Source organism: Sorex fumeus, unplaced genomic scaffold (genome assembly GCF_029834395.1).
Source record: "Sorex fumeus unplaced genomic scaffold, SorFum_2.1 ptg000094l, whole genome shotgun sequence".
In the NCBI taxonomy this organism is placed as follows: Eukaryota; Metazoa; Chordata; class Mammalia; order Eulipotyphla; family Soricidae; genus Sorex; species Sorex fumeus.
Window position 1 is genome coordinate 12,814,680 of NW_026606151.1, and position 20,437 is coordinate 12,835,116.

Genomic DNA, 20,437 nt, shown 5'->3' on the forward strand with positions numbered 1-20,437 from the left:
CACCTCCAAACATCTGTATTCAGACTCCTACAAAAAATAACGCTGGGGCATTTTTAATGGTTGATAGAAAACAGAGGGACACACCCAAGTATTAAGTCACTAGTATGTCATATAAAAATATCTGAAGACTATACAAAGCATGAACTGCTATCGATATGCTGAGCACTGACTTGGGACAGGTCCTGGGTCATCACATCACTCGGGAACTGACCAGCTCACTCCTCCTTCGGGCCTGGGCGGACACAAAGGCTCTTGTTCAGGCCAAATGCAACACAGCTCCTGGACTGGCCATCATTTCTCTGCATTCTGGAACATTCTAGCCCCTCAGTCTTTTCACGCTCAGGGCCCACTGAGAAAATGCTAAGTACGGCGCGAGTTCAGGGGTGACTGCATCCAGCAACACGTCCTTTCACGCTCTCTTTCCAGCCCAGGGAATATTCAAAGACACCCTCTGGGAACTCTGCAAGCGGGGGGGGGGGGGGGGGGGGGGGGGAGGAGGAAGGGGAGGGGAGGGCCGTGGGCTCTTCCAGGAGCGGCCTTTGCCATCAAACGCTGGGGCTTGGTTCTGAAAAGGACATTCTCGAGTGACCTCTGTGCAATGTGGCCACGTCAGGGCTGTCCTATAGGCCACTGCAGCCATGGCCACAAGACCCTAAGGAGGAGTGGCAGGGACGCTTGGCCATCCTCTGGGAAGGCACAGCATTTTTTTTTCCTCTTCTTGGGTCACATCTGGGGATATGCAGGGGTTACTTCTGGCTCATGCACTCACGAATTACTCCTGGCGATGCTCGGGGGACCATATGGGATGCTGGGAATCGAACCCGGGCCGGCCGTGTGCAAGATAAAGGTCCAACCCGCTTGTACTATATCGCTCCAGCCCTGGGCCCAGCTTTTCTTCACTCGGAGTGAGAAGACTCACTGGTTATGGGGGTTTATTTTTGTTTAATGGGGGTCCCCTGGGCACCCGCAGTGCAGTTGGGGATGGCAGGCAGGCGGTGCCAGGGATGCGACTCTGGACCCTGCAAGGCAAATGCTGGACCACTGGAGTCACATCCCTGGTCTGAACTGGAAAACCTAATCATTTGGTTCTTTTTCTTTGGGGGGGGGCGAGGAGGGACACCGCCAGTGACAGCCGTGGATGGCACAGTCACAGAGCACGGGGGTTGGGGGGCGAGGGGCTTCGTGTCACAATCACCAGGGCCGCCAAGATTGTTTCTTGATGAGAAGAGGGAAGCTTTTATTGGGGTTTACATTCACCGTGTCATCTGTCTCCTCTACGGGTCCCGGCATTGGGGGGCTTAAGGGGGCGTCTGCTCTCTACCCTGGGCTGAGAGAGAAACCCAACCGGAAAGCAGCACAGACTCCAACATCAGGCTCCACCGGGGGTCCTGCCTGCCCACCGGGCCGAGGTGCCCTTCATCCGCCACCCGGGGCTCGAGCCAAGCCTCCAAGACCATCCTCGTGAGCTCGGCAGCCGCACCTGCAAACACACAGCCCGGACCCCGGGCGCAGAGTGTGGCCCTGAGGGGTCCCGGGCCCCCCACCACCACGGTCCTGCTGCTTTTTGCTCCTGAGGCGTGAGGGCACGGCTGGGGCCTTCCAGGCTTTGAGGACAGCCTGGCTGCCTGCCACAGGCTTGCCAGGAGGCAGATAGGACCGCGGCGGCGGCGGCGGTGGCAGCGGCGGCGGAGGAGGAGGAGGAGGAGGAGGAGGAGGAGGAGGAGGAGGAGGAGGAGGGGGCCCTTCTACGACTCCAATGCTGCTGCCTCGGGCATGATTGGTCCCTTGGATGGTCAGGGGAGAGGACAGGGTGGGAAGGGGGGGGGTCACAGGATCCCCCAGCCGCCCCCGTTGAGGTTGGCTGGGAATCACCGACAGTGGTGGCGTGTCCCGGGGACAAAGGTCCGTTGGCTGTCGTGTTCCTTCTTCCTTTTGCTTTCCTGTCTCCGCAGGGGTGCGGGGTGCGCCTACAGGCCCCCGAAGCACACGTACTTGATCTCCAGGTACTCGTCGATGCCGTACTTGGAGCCCTCGCGCCCGAGGCCCGACTGCTTCACGCCACCGAACGGGCACTCCACCGTGGAGATGAGGCCCTCGTTCACGCCCACCATGCCCACCTCCAGCCGCTCCGACACCCTCCAGATCTGCGCCGGGTCTTGCGAGTAGAAGTACCCTGTGGCCGGGACAAAGCGCACAGTGCCCGGGGCTCGTCACGGGGCTCGTCACGACGCCCCGCACGGACGGTACCACCCGGGCCGGGTCCTGTGTGTCTGTCTGTCCGCCTCCCCTGCTCCCCGGGGCTGGCTCCTGCCTTCAGCCCCTCCACCATCCTCTCGGCTCTTAGATTCTCTGCCCAAACCGCTTTGGCCCAAACCTGTCAGCGACGCTGATGAGCTAGAAAACGGGCTTCAATGCCTCGTGGGCTTCCAAACGCTGCCCCTGAGTGGTTTCCATCGCCACACGCAGCTTTTCCCTCTTCCTTCCTTTCCCTGTTTCCTTCTGTTCTGCGGCGACCCCAAGGGGAGGCCGGGAGGTGAGGGGGTCGCACTCCCCCCGCATGTGGTGTATGGGGGGGGTCATGCCGAGGGGGACTGTGGCATGGAACTGGGTTGTACCCACGCGTGCGAGGCAAAGGGGCTGCCATGTGCCACCTCCCGGCCCCGAACCCTCACCTCTCCTGTGTTCTCCAGACAACCACATTCTCCTCGCCCTCTTGCTGACCCCCATCCCCCCCCTTTTTTTTCCTTTTTGGGTCACACCCGGCGATGCTCAGGGATTAATTACTCCTGGCTCATGCACTCAGGAATTCCTCCTGGCGGTGCTTGGGGGACCATCTGGGATGCTGGGAATCGAACCCGGGTTGGCCACGTTCAAGGCAAATGCCTTCCCTGCTGTGTTATCGCTCCAGCCCCTGGCCGCTGCCCCTTAACCGACTCAGGTCCCTCTGCTCAGCCACCCACCTGGGCCCACTGAGGATCCTGCCCTCCCTGGAGGCTGAGCTTGGGGTGCGGGCCCCCTCATGCCCACCCGCGGCCGGAGCACAGACTGCTCCCTTCCGTGGCCCTTGACGGCAGGTGGGATCGAGCCCGGCAGTGCCAACGCGTGCCTGTCTGCCCCTGTCATGTTTCTGTCGTGACCTGGAGAGACGCTTCTGCCAAGCAGAGACTGTCTCTGTCTGTCTCTGTCCCCTCACTGGGGTGCTCAGTGCTCGAGCGAGCGCGTTCCCAAGTCAGGGAAATGGGCCACATGGTCCCTCACCCCTGAGCATCCCGAAAGTAGGAGAACACGGGGCCGCCTGCCTGCTGCCTCCCTCCCTCCCTCCCTCCCTCCCTCCCTCCTCCCTCCCTCCCTTTCCCACCCCTGCCCATGGGTGCCTCATTTCTCTGCAGGCAGCCAGGAACCGGTGGGAGAAAAGGTCTCTCCCGCCTGAAGCCCCTGGCATGGTCACCAGCGTGCGGGTGACTCTGCCGAGAGCCGTCTGCTCGCATGGAGAAGTCGAGGGGAACAGGGCCCCACGCACACATGCACCTCTGCCACCCTCCCTGCCTCCCACCCCAGGCTCCGGGGCAGGGCTGGAAGGGCAGCTGCAGGGGAGGGGGAGGGTGAGAACTGCTGGGGGGTAGGGGGGGTAGGGGAGAGGCACGTACCTGCCAGCCCCACGTCAGCCGCGTTGGCGATGGCCAAGGCCTCCTCCTCGGTGTTGAACCTGCAAAAGGACGAAGGGCTGTGGGCAGCTCCACGGGGAGGGCGGCAGGAAACAGTTGACAGGTCCCTCGCCCCCCAGCCACCAGGGCCAGCCGGGACCCCAGGGCACAGGACACAGGGGTCAGGTCCCCTCCGCCCCCCTCCACAGCCACCAGCACAGTGCCCGGAGGAGAGCAAGAAAAGCCGGGACACACACACACACACACACACACACACACACACACACACACACACACACCACGGTGCAAACGTGCAGGGTTCCTGTGCAGGCTGAGGTGTCTGCCTGCCTGCACGTGGTAGACCCCGAGCTCCATCAGGTGTAGCCCCCGGGAAATCCCAGAGACAGTGACATCGGAGGGCAGGGTTAGCCCAGCACTGCCCTGGGGGGGTCCCCTGATCAGCCCTTGGGAGATACCCCCTCCCCCCTGCCCCCAGGATCTTTCCGCCCGAGGTCCACCAAGCCCACGCAGTGCTCAGCCTGCTGTAGAAGCAGAGGGACAGATGGATGGACGGACGAACGAACGGGCCGAGGATGCAGCTCTGTTCAGGCCTGGAGGAGGTGGGGTCCCCGCAGGGCTGCACCCGGAGGTGCTGGGGGACCGGGCAGGGTGAGCGCAGATCCCTGTACTCTCTCAGCACCCCACCTCCCGTTCTATCCCCTCTTGGTCCCCCGGGGGGTCTTACTTGATCACGGGGGCCAGAGGCCCGAAGGTCTCCTCCTGGGCGCACAGCATGTCTTGCGTGACGCTACTCAGCAGCGTGGGCTCAAAGAAGTTCTGCCCCAGCGGGTGGCGCTTTCCGCCCGTCACCACGGTGGCCCCCTTGGACACGGCGTCCTTCACGTGGCTCTCCACCTGTGTGCAGAAGGAGAGGTGAGCGCTGGGGATGGGGGAGCCGTGTCCTGAGCAGCTGGAAGCTGCAGGAAACTGCACGCAGGCGTCTCACCTGTCCTTTTTGATCCTGGGGGAGTTTGGGGGCCACACCTGGTGGTGCTCAGGGGTCATGCCTGGCTCTGCACTCAGAGGAGTCCCTCCTGCTGGGCTTGGGGGAAGGGGCCCTAGGAGATGGCCCAGATGGAACACGGGTCGGCTGTGTAAGGCAAATGCCCTCCCGGCTGTGCTACTGCTCGGGCCTGGCTTCCTGCTGTGAGATGAAATTTAAAAACAACAGGCTAAGGCGTCCTCTGGTGGCACACCCCGACTGCAGAGACAGACACTGAAGGGGGGGATGGGTCCAGCCCGGTGCTCACTATCTTTGCCCTGTTCCTTAATCTCCCCATGTTTTCATCTTTTGGGTTATGGAAGGGCACCCCGCACCCTGACACGACCCCCTGGATTCGCTGTTCTTTCAGTCCTGGGTCGGTCCCAGGTTCTGGGTCCACCTTTCCTAGACTGTGCTTTCATTTGCTCTGATCCAACCACACTATGCTTTATTGGGCTTTGCTTCATTGCAATTGGCAGACACTGTTTCACTGTGTTTTTTTCTTTTTTGGGGGGGAAGGGGTTGGGGCTTTCTGGGCCACACCGGTAATACTCAGGGGCTGTTCCTGGTTCTGCACTCAGATATTACTCTTGGTGGGCTGGAGAGATAGCACAGCGGTAGGGCGTTTGCCTTGTACGCAGCCAGCTTGGCCAAGCTGGGTTCAATTCTTTCCGCCCCTCTCGGAGAGCCGGCAAGCTACAAAGAGTATATTCAATATGCCAAACACAGTAACAACAAGTCTCAAAATGGAGACATTACTGGGCCCACTCAAGCAAATCGATGAACAACAGGAGGGCGGTAGCAGTGGCAGTGGTGATCGGGGATCAAACACGAGTACTCCTATGGGATAAGGCAAACACCCTACCCACCTGCTGTACTGTGGCTCTGGCCCGGTTCAGTTTTTTGTTTTTTCTTATTTTTTTTTGGGGGGTCACATCCGGCAATGCACAGGGGTTATTCCTGGCTCTGCACTCAGGAATTACCCCTGGCGGCGCTCAGGGGACCATATGGGATGCTGGGAATCGAACTCAGGTCAGCCGCGTGCAAGGCAAACGCCCTACCCGCTGTGCTATTGCTCCAGTTCCTGGTTCAGTTTTTTTTTTAACACCTCCCATCAGCTGAAAGATTACAACTTGCTTGAAGGCTCAGATTAGGGTTAGTATTTTTAAGGCAATAAAGTATTTATTTATTATTATTATTTGGGGGTTTGCGGTCATATCCAGTGGTGCTCGTGGGCTACTTGTGGCTTTGTGCTTGGGGCCCAGGTGGTGTTGGGATTCAAACAGGCCTCCTACATGCAAAGGCGTCCTTATCCATTGGCTATCCCGGTAGAAGGCTCTGCCCCACGAGGCTTTCCCTGGCACTGCCAGGCTGCCGAGACTTCGGTCCTTAGCATCTGCCACCTCACACGGCTTCATCGGGGTCCTCCCCCTTACCCAGACTCAGTTGAGTGATGGCAGAGCCCACAGCCCATCCTATTCGCCAGGCTGCCTTACTTTCTATGAGCACTGTAGCACTGTCTTCCCATTGTTCATGGATTTGCTCGAGCGGGCCCAGTAACGTCTCCATTGTGAGACTTGTTGCTACTGTGTTTGGCATACTGAATACGCCACGGGGAGCTTGCCAGGCTTTGCTGTGTGGGCAAGATACTCTCGGTAGCTTGCCGGGCTCTCCGAAAGGGGTGGAGGAATCGAACCTGGCTTGGCCAGGCTGGCCGCGCAAAAGGCAAACGCTCTACTGCTGTGCTATCGCTCCAGCCCCACTTTCTATGAATAACGGCTAAATTATTAATTATATTTAACAGCCTGTTTAAAAGACCCACCTCCCTGGCCCTTTCCTTGTCCTAGTAAATATGTCGTGCGATTTTCCTTCCTGAAATTCCCCTTTGGTGGCACAGAGGCTACACAACCCCCTTGTTTACAAAGAGGATGTTTCGCCCTGAAATCTCACCAGGAAATCCTTCAACTGTCCTTGCAGAAAACGCTGGGGAAACAGCGCCCTCTAGGGGACGCCTGCAACTTGGCTTTGGGGATTAAAAGGGAAAAAAAAAAGGACTTTGGTTTTGCAGCCTCTGGGAATGAAAGGCAGGTACTTCAACCATATCTGTGCACGGGTGTCTGTACTTGTCAAAGCCAGGGGTGAGGGGCTGGAGTGATAGCATAGCAGGTAGGGCGTTTGCCTTGCATGCAGCCGACCTGGGTTCGATTCCCAGCATCCCATATGGTGCCCTAAGCACCATCAGGAGTAATCCCTGGGCATTGCCAGGTGTGACCCAAAAAGTAGCGCCCCCCCCCAAAAAAAAATCTGGAGTGAGCTGTGACTAGGAGCAGATCAGGAAACCCCTTGGCAGAAACAAGATTACCCACCCTGACAGAAAGGGACAGATGTCATGGGACTCAATGGCTTCAGCCCGACGAGGGCACCCCCTCATTCGTACCAACTGATGGATGTGAGTTCTTTGTTTCCAAGTAGCCATGCTGGGCAGCTGAGGGGCAAAGCAAGCTCTCTCCTAGCTTGGCTGCCGGGAGCACTAGGAAACGGGCTTCTCTCCCCAAAAGGGACGAAACTCACCTTCTCCACGGCCCTTTTGTTGATGAGTGGCCCCTGCGTGGTCTTTTCCTCGAACCCGTTCCCCACGTGCAGGTGCTGCTTCATGGCCTCGGCCAGCTTCTTCACGAAGGCGTCGTGGATGCCTCGCTGCACCAAGAAGCGGTTGGAGCAAACGCACGTCTGCAGGGAGAGAGGGGATGAGGCCTGGTGTCCAGTGCGTGGCCGTGTCCCCGGGGACCCCTTCTCTCCGCTCTGCCGCAGGAACAAGGGTGGACAGCTGAGCGCAGAGAGCAGGCGACCACGGAAGCTGAGTCTGGTCAAGTGGCTTCAAGAAGCCCCCCAGACAGTGCTCGGTGGCCCAGGGCCAGCAGCCGGGCAATGACCAGTCAACGGCTGACTTAGTGCTTGCAGCTTACATAGCTTCCAAGGACGTGGGAGCATCTGATTCCATGAGAAAACGGACACAAGATCTTTCTTCCAAGTCAGCTCTATTTGGCGGGGGGGGGGGGGGGGGGGGGGGGGGGGGGGCGGAGAAGGTGCAGGGGGTCCCTCAAGGGCGCTTAGGAGGACTGGGGGCCCCCACCAGCAATTCTCATCCAGCTGGGCCCAAGAGTCAAACCAAGAGCCTGCGGACACAATACTGCTTTGCCCTGTGGTGCCAGGGAGGACCAGGGCACCCCAACAGTGCTGGGTGCATTTGAAAAAAAGAGCTTTACTGATTTTTTTTTCTACTGACATTTTTATATCCCCCCCCCCCCCCTTTTTTTGTGATGCTGGGGAATTAGACTCAGGTCTTTACACGAGCTTTACTAATTAGACTTGACACTTTTTTTTTTCTTTTTAGGTCACACCCAGAGATGCACAGAGGTTACCTGGCTCTGCACTCAGGAATCACTCCTGGTGGTGCTCGGGGGACCATATGGGAAGCTGGGAATCAAACCCAGGTTGGTCGCGTACAAGCCCAGCCCTCCCCGCTGTACTATCTCTCCAGCCCCATCATCAGGTACAAATAATCTTACACAAGTACGTTCTAGTACAAATAATCTTACATATGTACATGCACATTTATTATATATTATGTAATACATATGATGTATAAGATATATATTTTTTAATATAATTTTCTGTACTTTGTATTTTGGGGGCAGTTTGATTTTTTTAATGCCTTTTAATCCCTTTAGTTTTTTCATCCCTTTATTTTTAAAAAAAATTAAATTTTTTTAAATTTAAATTTTTAAATTTTTTTAAAAATTGGCTAGAGCAATAGCACAGCGGTAGGGCGTTTGCCTTGCACGCAGCCAACATGGCCGACCCGAGTTCGATTCCTCCGCCCCTCTCGGAGAGCCCGGCAAGCTACCGAGAGTATTCGATATGCCAGACACAGTAACAACAAAGTCTCCAGTGGAGACGTTACTGGGCCCGCTCGAGCAACTCGATGAACAATGGGAGGACAGTGTTTTTTTTTTTTTTAATTTTTTAAAATTATTTTTATTGAATCACTGTGAGACAGACCCTTCCAAAGCTGTTCATGATTAGGCTTAAGTCATACTTTGTTCTAACACCAATCCCTCCACCGGAGTACATTTCCCAGCACCAGTGTCCCCAGTTTCCCTCCCACCACCCCCTGCCTGCCTCTATGGCAGGCACTTTTCTTCTTTCTTTCTGTCTGTCTGTCTGGCTGGCTCTGTCTCTCTCTCTCTCTTTTTTCCTTTTGGTCATTATGGTTGGCAACACAGATGCAGTTTGATTTGTGGGGTAGTCATACCCAGCAGTGTTCAAGGGGCATTATTCCTGGCTCTGTGTTCAAGAGTGACTCTTGGCAGAGGTCGGGGGGCGGTGGGGGGGGGGGGGCTACATGCCATGTCAGGGATTCAAACCGCTGTCAGCTGCAAGTAACGCAATGGTCTCGCCTCTTGGCCTAGCTCTCAGGCGCCCGGGAAACACTATAATGCAACCCTGTCAGCTGCTTGCGACATTCTGGGAAGCCAGAGGTGACACCCGCCCCCCCTCTCTGACCCAGCACAGCCGCCAGGGACAGGAGGCACAAAATACTTGGGAAAGAGTCAGTGAGGTAAGATGGCATGATGGGGCGGGGCAGACAGCACATTTGCCTTGCAAGTGGCCGACCCCAGTTCGATTCCTGGCACTGCATGTTCCCCGAGCACTGCCAGGAGTGACCCCTGAGCACCGAGTACCCCAGAGCACCACTGGGTGTGGCCCCGAGCCAACCAAGAGAATGTAGCACTGTCCTCCCATTGTTCATCGATTTGCTCGAGCGGGCCCAGTAACGTCTCCATTTTGAGACATGTTACTGTGTTTGGCATTCTGAATACGTCACGGGTAGCTTGCCGTGCGGAGGAATCAAACCTGGCTTGGCTGGGCTGGCTGAGCGCAAGGCAACGCCCTACCGCTGTGCTATCGCTCCAGCCCACGCAAGAGAATGAATGGTGGAAAGATCCCAAATTCCCTCCCGGGAGGTGAGGTGAGATTCTGCACACTCACAGCTAGCCCACGCCCCCCCACCACACACACACACACACATCAGCCCTCACCTGCCCGGAGTTCCTGAATTTAGAGGCCATCGCCCCCGCCACAGCCTGCTCCACGTTGGCACTGTCGAAGACGATGAAGGGCGCGTGGCCGCCTAGCTCCATGGACACCCTCTTCACAGAGTTGGCCGCATGGTGCAGTAGGACCTGCAACAGAGGCGGGAGCACGTAAGCACCTGACTCCACCCCCTGGCACCTGAAAGATCCCCCAGACTGGGGGGGTGCTGCTGAGAGGGGGCGTCTGCCAGGCCTGTCCTCGTGGCTCCAAGGACTTCTGGGTGCGGCCTTATAAAAAAAATTAAGCTCCCCAATGGTGCGAAAAGGCTGGGACGCTGGTGGGGATGATGGAAAAGGTGGGGATGATGTGATCCCAGAGTATAATGGGGTGTCACTGTGTCTCAGGGAGTTGAGGGGCTAGCGAGGTAACCAGGTAACTGAGCACCTGCTTTGTCTGTGGCCAACTGCAGTTCAATCCTAGAAGGCCCCATGGTTCCCTGAGCACGTCCAGGAGCAAACCCTGAGCACTACCAAGTAAGGCAAAATCCCCTCCTCCCCCAATTATTTTTTCCCCAGGATCAACTTTATTTTTATTATCCACATAACAAATAAACATATTGTACTATGCATCTAAAGATGTCTTTAACATCCTAATTCTTTCTTTTTTTATGTAGGAGTACTGCTATTTATTCAGTCACTGATTAGCTGGTTAAATTGGCATGAACTCCAAACCCCCAAAATTTTTTGAAAAAAAAGAAAAAAAAGAAAAAAAAGGAGGGGGGGCTGCAGAGATACTACAGCGGGTAAAGTGCTTGCCTTGCATGCAGCTGACCAGGGTTTGATCCCTGGCATCCCGTATGGTCCCCTAAGTCCGCCAGGAGGGATCCCTGAGCACGGAAGTCCTGAGCACCACCAGTATGATCCAAATCAACAACGAAAAAGAAAAAAAAAAAAAAACTTCACCAAGCCCCCAATGGAATGACTAGAATGACAAGTTGCCTTCAGTATGAAGTATTTACCTTTCCAGTAGCCGTGGAGCCCGTAAAGGAGATTTTGGAGACGAGAGGATCGGTGCAAAGCGCTTCCCCCACTTCCTTGGCCTTCTTTTGAGAGCAGGGAACGACGTTGTAGACGCCCGCAGGAATGCCGGCCTGGTTCGCGAGCTACAAGGACACGCAGCCACCAGGGGGCAGCAGACAGTTCGAGAAAACGGAAAAGAGCGTGGTCTTCATCACACGAGGAAGGGCAACAAAACCAGTTAACAAAAACAACCTGGCCGGGTTGCATCCGCTGCTTGTGGGAAGGCCCACTGGTTGGGCCTTTGGGGAAAACAACATGGACACTTTAAAAAGAAAAAAAAAACCCAAGAAGGACAGACATAGAATGACTGCACTCATTCTTGGATGATTGCAGGGCTCGCTCGGAATGGGAGACGCGTGATGAAAGTAGATGGTAGACCGAACATGATGGCCACTTACTACCTGTACTGCAAACCATGACACCCAGAAGGAGAGAGAGTAAAAGGGAACGTGCCTGCCACAGAGGCGGGGGGGGGGGGGGGGTGTATGGATGGCAGGAGGGATACCGGGACCATTGGTGGTGGAGAATGGGCACCGGTGGAGGGATGGGTACTCGACCATGGTATGACTGAAATGTGATCATGAAAGTGTGTAAGTCTATAATTCTATCTCACAGTGTTTCATTTAAAAATTAAAACAGGGGCTGGAGTGATAGCACAGCAGGTAGGGCGTTTGCCTTGCACGCAGCCGACCCGGGTTCGATTCCCAGCATCCCATATGGTCCCCCGGGCACCACTAGGGGTAATTCCTGAGTGCATGAGCCAGGAGTAACCCCTGTGCATTGCCAGGTGTGACCCAAAAAGCAAATAAATAAATAAATAAATAACTGTAGCACTGTCCTCCCGTTGTTCATCGATTTGCTCAAGCGGGCACCAGTAACATCTCACAACAAATTGTGAGACTTGTTACTGTGTTTGGCATATCGAGTACGGCATGGGGAGCTTGCCAGGCTTTGCCGTGCGGGCGAGATACTCTCGGTAGCTTGCATGGCTCTCCAAGAGGGGAGGAGGAATCGAACTCGGGTCGGCCATGCTGGCGGAGTACAAGGCAAACGCCCTACCCGCTGTGCTATAAATAAAAATTTAAAAAAAAAAAAACCCGGAGCTGGAGTGATAGCACAGCGGGGAGGGTGCTTGCCTTGCATGTGGCCGACCCGGGTTCGATTCCCAGCATCCCATATGGTCCCCCAAGCACCGCCAGGAGTAACTCCTGAGTGCAGAGCCAGGAGTAACCTCTGAGCATCGCTGGGTGTGACCCAAAAAGCAAAAAAAAAAAAAAAAAAAAAAAAAAAAAAAAAAACCAAGAACTGAGCTTTCTTAGGAGTCACCAATTCCAGTTCTTGAAAAGACATCTGCTGTGATCAAGACAGCACTATTTGCAGTAGCAAGAATCTAGAAACCATCCAAGAACAGATGACTTCCTCAAGAAACTAGTACACACACATCCACACACATCTACATCTAGATCTATCCATCTGTCTATCGCCACACGCAGTGGAATACTACTTGGCTCTTAAAAAACAAACAAACAGAACTCATGCAATTTGCTGCTATGTAGCCAGATGTGGAGAGCATCGTGCTGAGAGGTTAGTCAGAAGAGGGACCAACACAGAGGAATTTTCCTCCCACGCGGGTCATAAACACAGTAAAGGAATAACAGCCAATGGCCCAAGGCAACAGAACCGGGGGCTGGTCTGCAGAATGGGCCTGCCCTTCAGGCTTGGGGGTCTGAGGGGGCGGCGTGCAGGTTGAGTGGGGCCACATTCTAGCACTGCCTGTGGTGTGGGCACCCTGGACGTGTGAAACCCCATCGTTAACAGGACTGTGAATCGGAGAGCCTTAGATATCAATCGATAAAATCAAAATCATTAATAAAAATTAATAAAATACTTTAGGAGAAGAATATAACTGTTTGGGTTTTTTTTGTTTTGTTTTGGTTTTGGGGGCCACACCCAGCAGTGCTCAGGGCTGACTCTGGGCTCTGCACTCGGGAATCTGCTCATGGCGAGGCTCAGGACCATAGGGGCTGCCGGGGATCGAACCCGGGTTGGCTGCATGCAAGAAGAGTGTTCTCCTCACCACTCTCTCACTCCTCACACTCTCTCACCAGCCCCTAACAGTTTGATTTTCTGCGGGGAGAGAATTTACCAGTGGCCTGTGGGGGATCTGGTGGCCACTCGGCAGGACATCTGGCTGAGTGGGCCAGCGGGTCAGCGTCAATGGTCCGAGGAGGGGATGACGCTCTGGCCCTGTGATGTCAGGGACCACCAGGGCCAAGCCCTGTAGCCACACATGCTTGGGAGGACTTGTGGTGCCGGGGGTCAAACCCTGGTCAGGTGCACGCAGAGCACAAGTCTTACCTCAGTTCTACCTCCCTGCCTCAAGAATGTGTCTGGGGGTCTGGAGAAATAGCACAGCGGGTAGGGCACTTGCCTTGCATGCGGCCAACCCGGGTTCGATTCCCAGCATCCCATATGGTCCCCTAAGCACCTCCAGGAGTGACTCCTGAGTGCAGAGCCAGGAGTAATTTCTGTGCATCGCCGGGTGTGACCCAAAAAACCAAAAAAAGAATAAATAAATAAATAAAATTTTTAAAAAAAGGAATGTACCTGGGAGTTAGACAAGAACTGTGTGGGTGGCCTCTGACCTCTGGAGGGCCAGGGGAAGAAGGGTTCCCTGAATGTGTATCAGGTACTTAATGCCCAGGCTTTGGTCCTATCGCTCTGCTTGGCACAGCTTCACGGTGAGCTGAAATACACACCGCCCTGGGTGTCGGAATGTCCCCAGCCACGGGTTTTTCTAGAAGGAGTAATATTCTTTCTGGAGGCGCCTTTGACTTGTAAAAGAAAATGTCACTGGGGATGAGAGAGATTGCCAAATAAGGCACCCACCTTGCCCACGGCTGGCCCAGGTTAGATCCCCAGCACTGCCTAAGGCCTCCCGACGAGTTCCACCAGGAGTGATCTCTGAGCACAGAGCCAGGAGTCAGCCCTGAGCACAGCAGGGTGTGGCCCCCCCAAACCCAAAAGAAACCAACATGTGTAAGCAATACATAGACGAGACAGACACGAGCAAGTCTAGTTTCTGCCTTGGTGCAGCAGTGGTACAGGCAGAGCTGGTGCCCGGGGACCCCCGTGGGGACAGTGCTCACCTCAGCCAGGGCCAGGGCGGAGTAGGGTGTGTCCTCGGCCGGTTTCACTACCACTGTGCAGCCGGCGGCCAGCGCGGCCCCCACCTTCCGTGTGATCATGGCGCTGGGGAAATTCCACTGGCAAGAGAACAGAGGGAGTACATGAGAGCAGGGGTCGAATCTCACTGCCCCACCAGAGAGAACATCTTCCCTGGAACCCCAGAAACTGGACTTGAGACATGGGGGTTCCCCAAGGCAGGATGCTGACACTCGGAAATAAGGCATGATGGGGACAGACTTTTCCCAGTTGGGTGTGGCAGGATGGAAGGAGGATCTCCAAGTTGGTCTCTCAATGGGCTTGGCCATGTCTTGATAAAACTTTATTTAAAACTTGATTCACAAACACGCGCAGCGGGATTTCATTGGCTTTTGGGGAGGAAGCATTGGCAAAGGTGAGAGTTTGACAGTGGCAGGTGATTTCTTTCTTTTTTTTTTTCTTTTCTTTTTTTTTTTCTTTTTGAGTCATACCCGGTGATGCTCAGCACCTGATGCTTGCTCTGCACTCAGGAATTACTCCTGGTGGTGCTCAGGGGGGACCATATGGGATGCTGGGAATCGAACCCAGTTTGGCTGCATATAAGGCAAATGCCCTATCCGCTGTGCTATCACTTCAGCCCTGATTTCTTTCCATCCACTACTTAAAGGTCCTGTAGACATCGATATATTTCTTTCAAGTTTTGCTTTTTTTTCAGTACTGAGAACAGACAGCGCGAGCAGGCACAACTGGAAACAGTCGTACGTCAGGCCCGACTCAATCCTCATTACAACTCAGAGAGGTTGGCCTCACTGCTCTTACTGCAGAGCTGGAGAAACTGAGGCAGAGAAGTTTAGTAACTTGCCCGTGGTCATGCAGAGGGTCCACGGGGTCAGTCTCAGGGCTGTTTGGGTGACCGTGGTGAGCAGGGAGGGGGCAGTGAGCTTGAGAGCAGCTGGAACAGAGGAGGGACAGTGCAGGACCCACCAGATGACCACTGCCCCCACGGCAAGGCCCTGGTTCCCACTTCAACACTCTCAAACCCCGCACCTGGCCGGGGGCCTGCTGCCACCGCGTGCGGGACTGCTAACAACCATCATGGAAGCACACACTACTGTGACTTCTGTGCCCAGGAAAACCGTGTCCTGTCTCAAGTTCTTTGTGAGGGATGGGTGTGGTCTTCTCTGAGGCGCCAGGCAAAGCCAAGAAGCCCCAAAGCCCGGGGTTTGAGCCCCAGAACCCAGCATCACCAGGCCCTAGGTCAAGTCAGACCTCTGCCACCCCTTGCCCCTGCTCACCCCCTCTCCCGCCACTCCTCATCCCTCTTCATCCTCACTCACTCCTGCCACCCCCACCCCTAGTCAACCCCTCTCACTCCCGCCACTCCTCACCCCTGCTCATTTCCTCTCACTCCCAACACCCCTCGCCTCTGCTCACCCCTTCTCACTCCCACCACCCCTCATCCCTGCTCATCCCCTCACTCCCACCACCGCTCACCCCTGCTCACCCCGTCCCGCCACTCCTCACCCCTGCTCATCCTCATTCACTCCTGCCACCCCCACCCCTGCTCAACCCCTCTCACTCCCGCCACCCCTCACCCCTGCTCATCCCCTCTCACTCCCACCACCCTCACCCCTGCTCAACCCCTCTCACTCCCACCACCCCTCATCCATGCTCATCCCCTCACCCCTGCTCATCCCCTGTCCCACCACTCCTCACCCCTGCTCATCCCCATTCACTCCTGCCACCCCCACCCCTGCTCAACCCCTCTCACTCCCGCCACCCCTCAACCCTGCTCATTCCCTCACTCCTGCTCATCCCCTCTCACTTCCACCAACCCTCACCCCTGCTCAGTCCCTCTCATTCCCACCACCCCTCTTGCCCCTGCACATTCTCTCACTCCCATCACCTCGTCCCTGCTCATCCTCCTCTCACTCCTGCCATGCCTCACCTCTGTTCATCCCTTCTCACTCACTCCCGCCACCCCTCACCCCTGCTCTCCCCATTCACTCCTGCCACCCCTCTCTCATGCTTATCTGCACTCAGTCTTGCCACCCCTCACCCCCATGGATCCCCACTCACCTCCACCACCCCTTGTCCCTGCCACTGGACACCAGAGGCCCAGGAAAGGCACCTCTGCAGCCAGCAATGCAATCAGGGAGCCAGAAAAGGATGAGGGGACTTTACTGAGGGGGCTGAGCTCCTCCCTTCACAGGGAAGATGGAACTGTGTGCGAGTGCCTGCAGGCTCGGTCCCCTGCCCTGGGTGCACCGCCCGCCTACGCCCACCTACCGGGGTGATGATGGCAGCCACCCCCAGCGGCTGCTTGAAGACTAGCGCACGCCGGTCCTTAGCGGGCGGGTAGATGATGTCCCCATACACGCGGCGGGCCTCCTCGGAGAACCACTCCAGGAAGAGGGCCGAGTAGATGATTTCACCTTGAGCCTCCTTCAGGGGCTTCCCCTGCGCAAGCCAGGAAAGAGCAGGGGTGAGTCACTCACAGAGGGTGCAGACCGGGCAGAGCAGCACCCCTCCTCTGCTTGCTGGGCTGTGGCCGCTGTGCCAGGGACCACACCTGGGGTGCTGGGAGTTGAGCCCACACATGAGACACATGTGTCACCCCCAAGGAAAGGCAATATTCACACAGCTCCACTCAAAGTCTATTGCTTTCTTTGAAAGGGGCCACATCTGGTGATGCTCAGGGGTTTACTCCTGGCTCTGCACTCAGGAATTACTCCTGACGATGCCTGGGGGACCATAGGGGATGCTGGGGATTGAACCCGGATCAGTTGCATGCAAGGCAAACGCCCTTCCCACTGTACTATGGCTCCAGCCCCCAAAGTCCATTTCTTGCATCTTATTAAAGACTAAATTCGAGAGCACTTTTTGTCTGGGGGACAGGGAGAACCTGGCCGGAGGAGAAAAACCCTGTGTCTGGCACAGTAACTGAGATCTGACGGCTGGGCAAGGATGGACACTGTCGCTTCAGCACCAAAATCAGAGGATGTTCCAGGATAGTCTAAGAATTCCCGGCCGATTTCTCAGGGTCAGTCACGCTTTTGGGCCCACAACATACGCTTTCTGCCGTGATTATCTTGGCCAGCTCATCCTTATTTTGTATCATTAAGTCGTACCATTTCCGAAGTAAAGAGCTCCTCTCCTGAAAAAAAGCAAAAAAAAAAAAAAAAGGATGGGAAGAATGAAATGCCGAGTCTCTTCGTCTAAAAGAGACATTCTAAAACAATGAAAGAAGCTCATTGTTCCAAAGCCAGAAAGGGATCCGGAATGTGGGTCGGCAGCAAAACAGTACGTGCTTGGCATGGAGGGGCCCTGGGCTTGATCTCCCCCGAGAAAACACAAAAACCAAGGGGATCCAAAGAATCCTGGTCCTAAGAAGGGCCCTCGAGTACGAGGGGCCCCAGAACTCCAGCTCCAGCATCTGTGCAAAAGCAGCTGACGTCTACAAGCATCTTGGTTCTTCCTGGCCACGAGCAAATCGAGTTCACATCGACATGCCAGTGCCTTCCCAGGGCTCCGGGTTTGAATTCTGTTCCCCTGGAGCTGAGAGCCTGAGCTGACCCTTGGACCCGGGTCTGGCCCTGCCCGTCATTTCCGATGGACTCACGCACCCTGTCCCGGCTCTTCTCTCTCGAGGGCATGAGGGAGACCAAGTCTCCCAGGGAAGATGCGCTGTCAGCTCCTACAAGCAACGCTCCCTGCACCTCCCCTTCCTAACCCTCACCCTGTGTGAGACCAGAACGTGATGCCTCCTGGTCACTGGGGCTGTGTGTGTCAAAGATGAAAAGGGAAAATCTCGAGCAGGCTGGCTTGGGGAGAGAAGGAAGATCAAAGGCCCGTGGGCAGGAAGCCCCACACTTACACAGCGCGAGGACCAGAGGAGAATGGGAAACTGCAAGAACTACAAGAGTCGCCTTGTTAATGCCTGTGGCGGAGGAAGGAAAACCCCAAACCAACCTGCGCACCTTTTATTTCTCCTGAGGGCAGTGCTAGAAAATGACCAACCCCCTCACTGCAGGATCAGAGCGCGCCTAGCATGCTCAAGGCCCCGAGTTCCATCCCTGGCACTGCAGACACTGCAGGATGTGGCCCTATGGCCCCTACAAAGCAAACACAGGCAGCAGACTCCTAACACTGGGTCGTGCCCGCCCCCTTGGCCCACACCCCGGAGTCTTGCCACTTGCCCCACTCCATCCCGGACTTGTGACACAGTTGCGCTGTGTCCACTTTAGGGCTTAGTTCTCCCCTCTCACCCCACTCACACCCCCCAGGAATCTGCCCCCAGGCAGGCAAGGCACTGGGGGGTCCCCTCTGGGCAGAAAATGACTCACTGGGCTGGGAAGAAAGTCTCTGGTTTCCCTCTGCCCTCAGAACCCCCAGTCCAGTGCTTCTCCCGCACCTGCAGAGTCTGGGCTTGCACCCTGGATACCCCCCACGGCCCTGTGGACCCCAGGGCAGGTCCATGAGTGTCCTGGTGGATGCCTCCAAGCTTCACCCACCCACACTCACACACTCCTTCACACACTCGCATGCACACACAGACACACACTCCTTAACACACATAGACACACACAGACACACTCACACACTCCTTAACACACACAGACACACTCACACACTCCTTAACACACACAGACACACTCACACACTCCTTAACACACACAGACACACACACACAGACACACACACACACACACACACACCCTCTCCTTGCTCACAAGCGGTCTCCTGGTAAATGTTCTCAAGCTCTACCTACACACACACGGCCTCACAGAGACACACACAGACACACTCTTTAACACTCACACACACACAAAACTCTCTCTCCGTGCTCACAAGCAGGCTCCTGGTAAATGCTCTCAAGCTCCACCCCAACACACACATGCATGCACACTCCTTAACACACACACACACACACACACACACCCTCTCCTTGCTCACAAGCAGGCTCCTGGTAAATGCTCTCAAGCTCCACCTACACACACAGACAGACACACTCCTTAACACACACACACACACACACACACACACTCTTTCCGTGCTCACAAGCAAGCTCCTGGTAAATACTCTCAAGTTCCACCTACACACACACACACACACACACACACATGCACGCACACTCCTTAACACACACAGGCACACACAAACATACAGACACACACTCACACTGTCGCTCACAAGCGGGTTCCTGGTAGATGCTCTCAAGCTCCACCTACACAACACACACACACACACAACACACACACACACATACACACACACTCTTTCCGTGCTCACAAGCAAGCTCCCGGTAAATGCCCTCAAGCTCCACCTACACACACATGCAACACTCCTTAACATTGACACACACAAACACACAGATACACTCCTTAACACACAGACACACACACACACACTCTCTCTCCTTGCTCACGAGCGGGTTCCTGGTAGATAATCTCAAGCTCCACCTGCACACACACACACACACACACACACACACACACACACACGCCCCTTTGCTCACATGCGCTCTTAGCTTGTGCTCTGCCGCCCCCACTCGCCCACTTTCTGCCGCCGGAGGCCCCGGGCAGTGCGCGGGGGGACCCCCGACCCGACGCCCCGTGGCCGCCCGCGGGGAGCGCGCCTGCTTCTGCGTCCCCGCGCGCCGTCCGCCCCCAACCCGGGAGGCGCGCTTCTCCCCGCGGCAGGGTCCGAGCGTGCCCCCGCCACGGCCGGGCGTCGGGGGGGGGCACTCACCTTGGCCGAGACGCCCCTCCAGCTGCCGAAAGCCTCGTAGGCGGCGCGCACGGCGGCGCGGGCCTCGGGCACCCCGCAGTCGGCCACCAGGCCCAGCTCGGCGCCGCTGGCCGGGTCGTGCACGGGGAAGGTGGCGGCGGCCGGCAGCCAGCGGCCGCCCACGAAGCCGTCGGAGCGCAGCAGCGCGGCCGACCGGCCCGGGGGCCCCCCGGAGGCGTAGCCGCGCCGCGGGGCCGGGCCGGGCGCGTGCGGGCGCGGGCGGCGGGCGGGCGGCGCGGGCGGGAGGCGCGGGGCCCCGCAGCGCCGCAGCCGCAAGCAGATCGCCATGGCCCGAGACTCGGCGGCGGCGGCGGCGGCGGCGGGGAGCAGGCAAGGCGCGCGCCCGGGCGCGGGGTCGGGGCGGCGGGAGGAGCGAGCGGGCGCCGGGGACGCGCGGGGACGCTCGGAAACGCTCGGGAACGCTCGGGAACGCGCCGGAAACGCACAGGAACGCTCGCTAACGCTCGGGGACGCGCTGGGAACGCTCGGGCACTCGCGGGGACGCGCCCGGAACGCCCGGGGGCGCGCCAAGAGCGCTCGGGAACTCTCGGGGACGTCCGGAACGCGCCGGGAACGCTCGGGGACGCCCGGGACGCTCTGGGAACGCTCCGGAACGGGCC

The 20,437-nt window shown here is 56.7% G+C and overlaps 1 protein-coding gene across 1 annotated transcript; it reads right to left on the reverse strand.

Moving 5' to 3' along the window:
* Positions 1 to 1,779: 1,779 nt before the first annotated feature.
* ALDH5A1 (aldehyde dehydrogenase 5 family member A1) lies at positions 1,780 to 20,105 on the reverse strand. Its single transcript, XM_056132133.1, has 10 exons — positions 19,779 to 20,105; positions 17,101 to 17,184; positions 16,317 to 16,487; positions 14,012 to 14,128; positions 10,802 to 10,945; positions 9,789 to 9,932; positions 7,258 to 7,416; positions 4,390 to 4,559; positions 3,648 to 3,706; positions 1,780 to 2,173 (listed from the first exon to the last, which is right to left on the reverse strand). The coding sequence occupies exons 1-10, from the start codon at positions 20,103 to 20,105 to the stop codon at positions 1,968 to 1,970; spliced, it is 1,581 nt and encodes a 526-aa protein (XP_055988108.1). The 3' UTR covers positions 1,780 to 1,967.
* Positions 20,106 to 20,437: the final 332 nt, after the last annotated feature.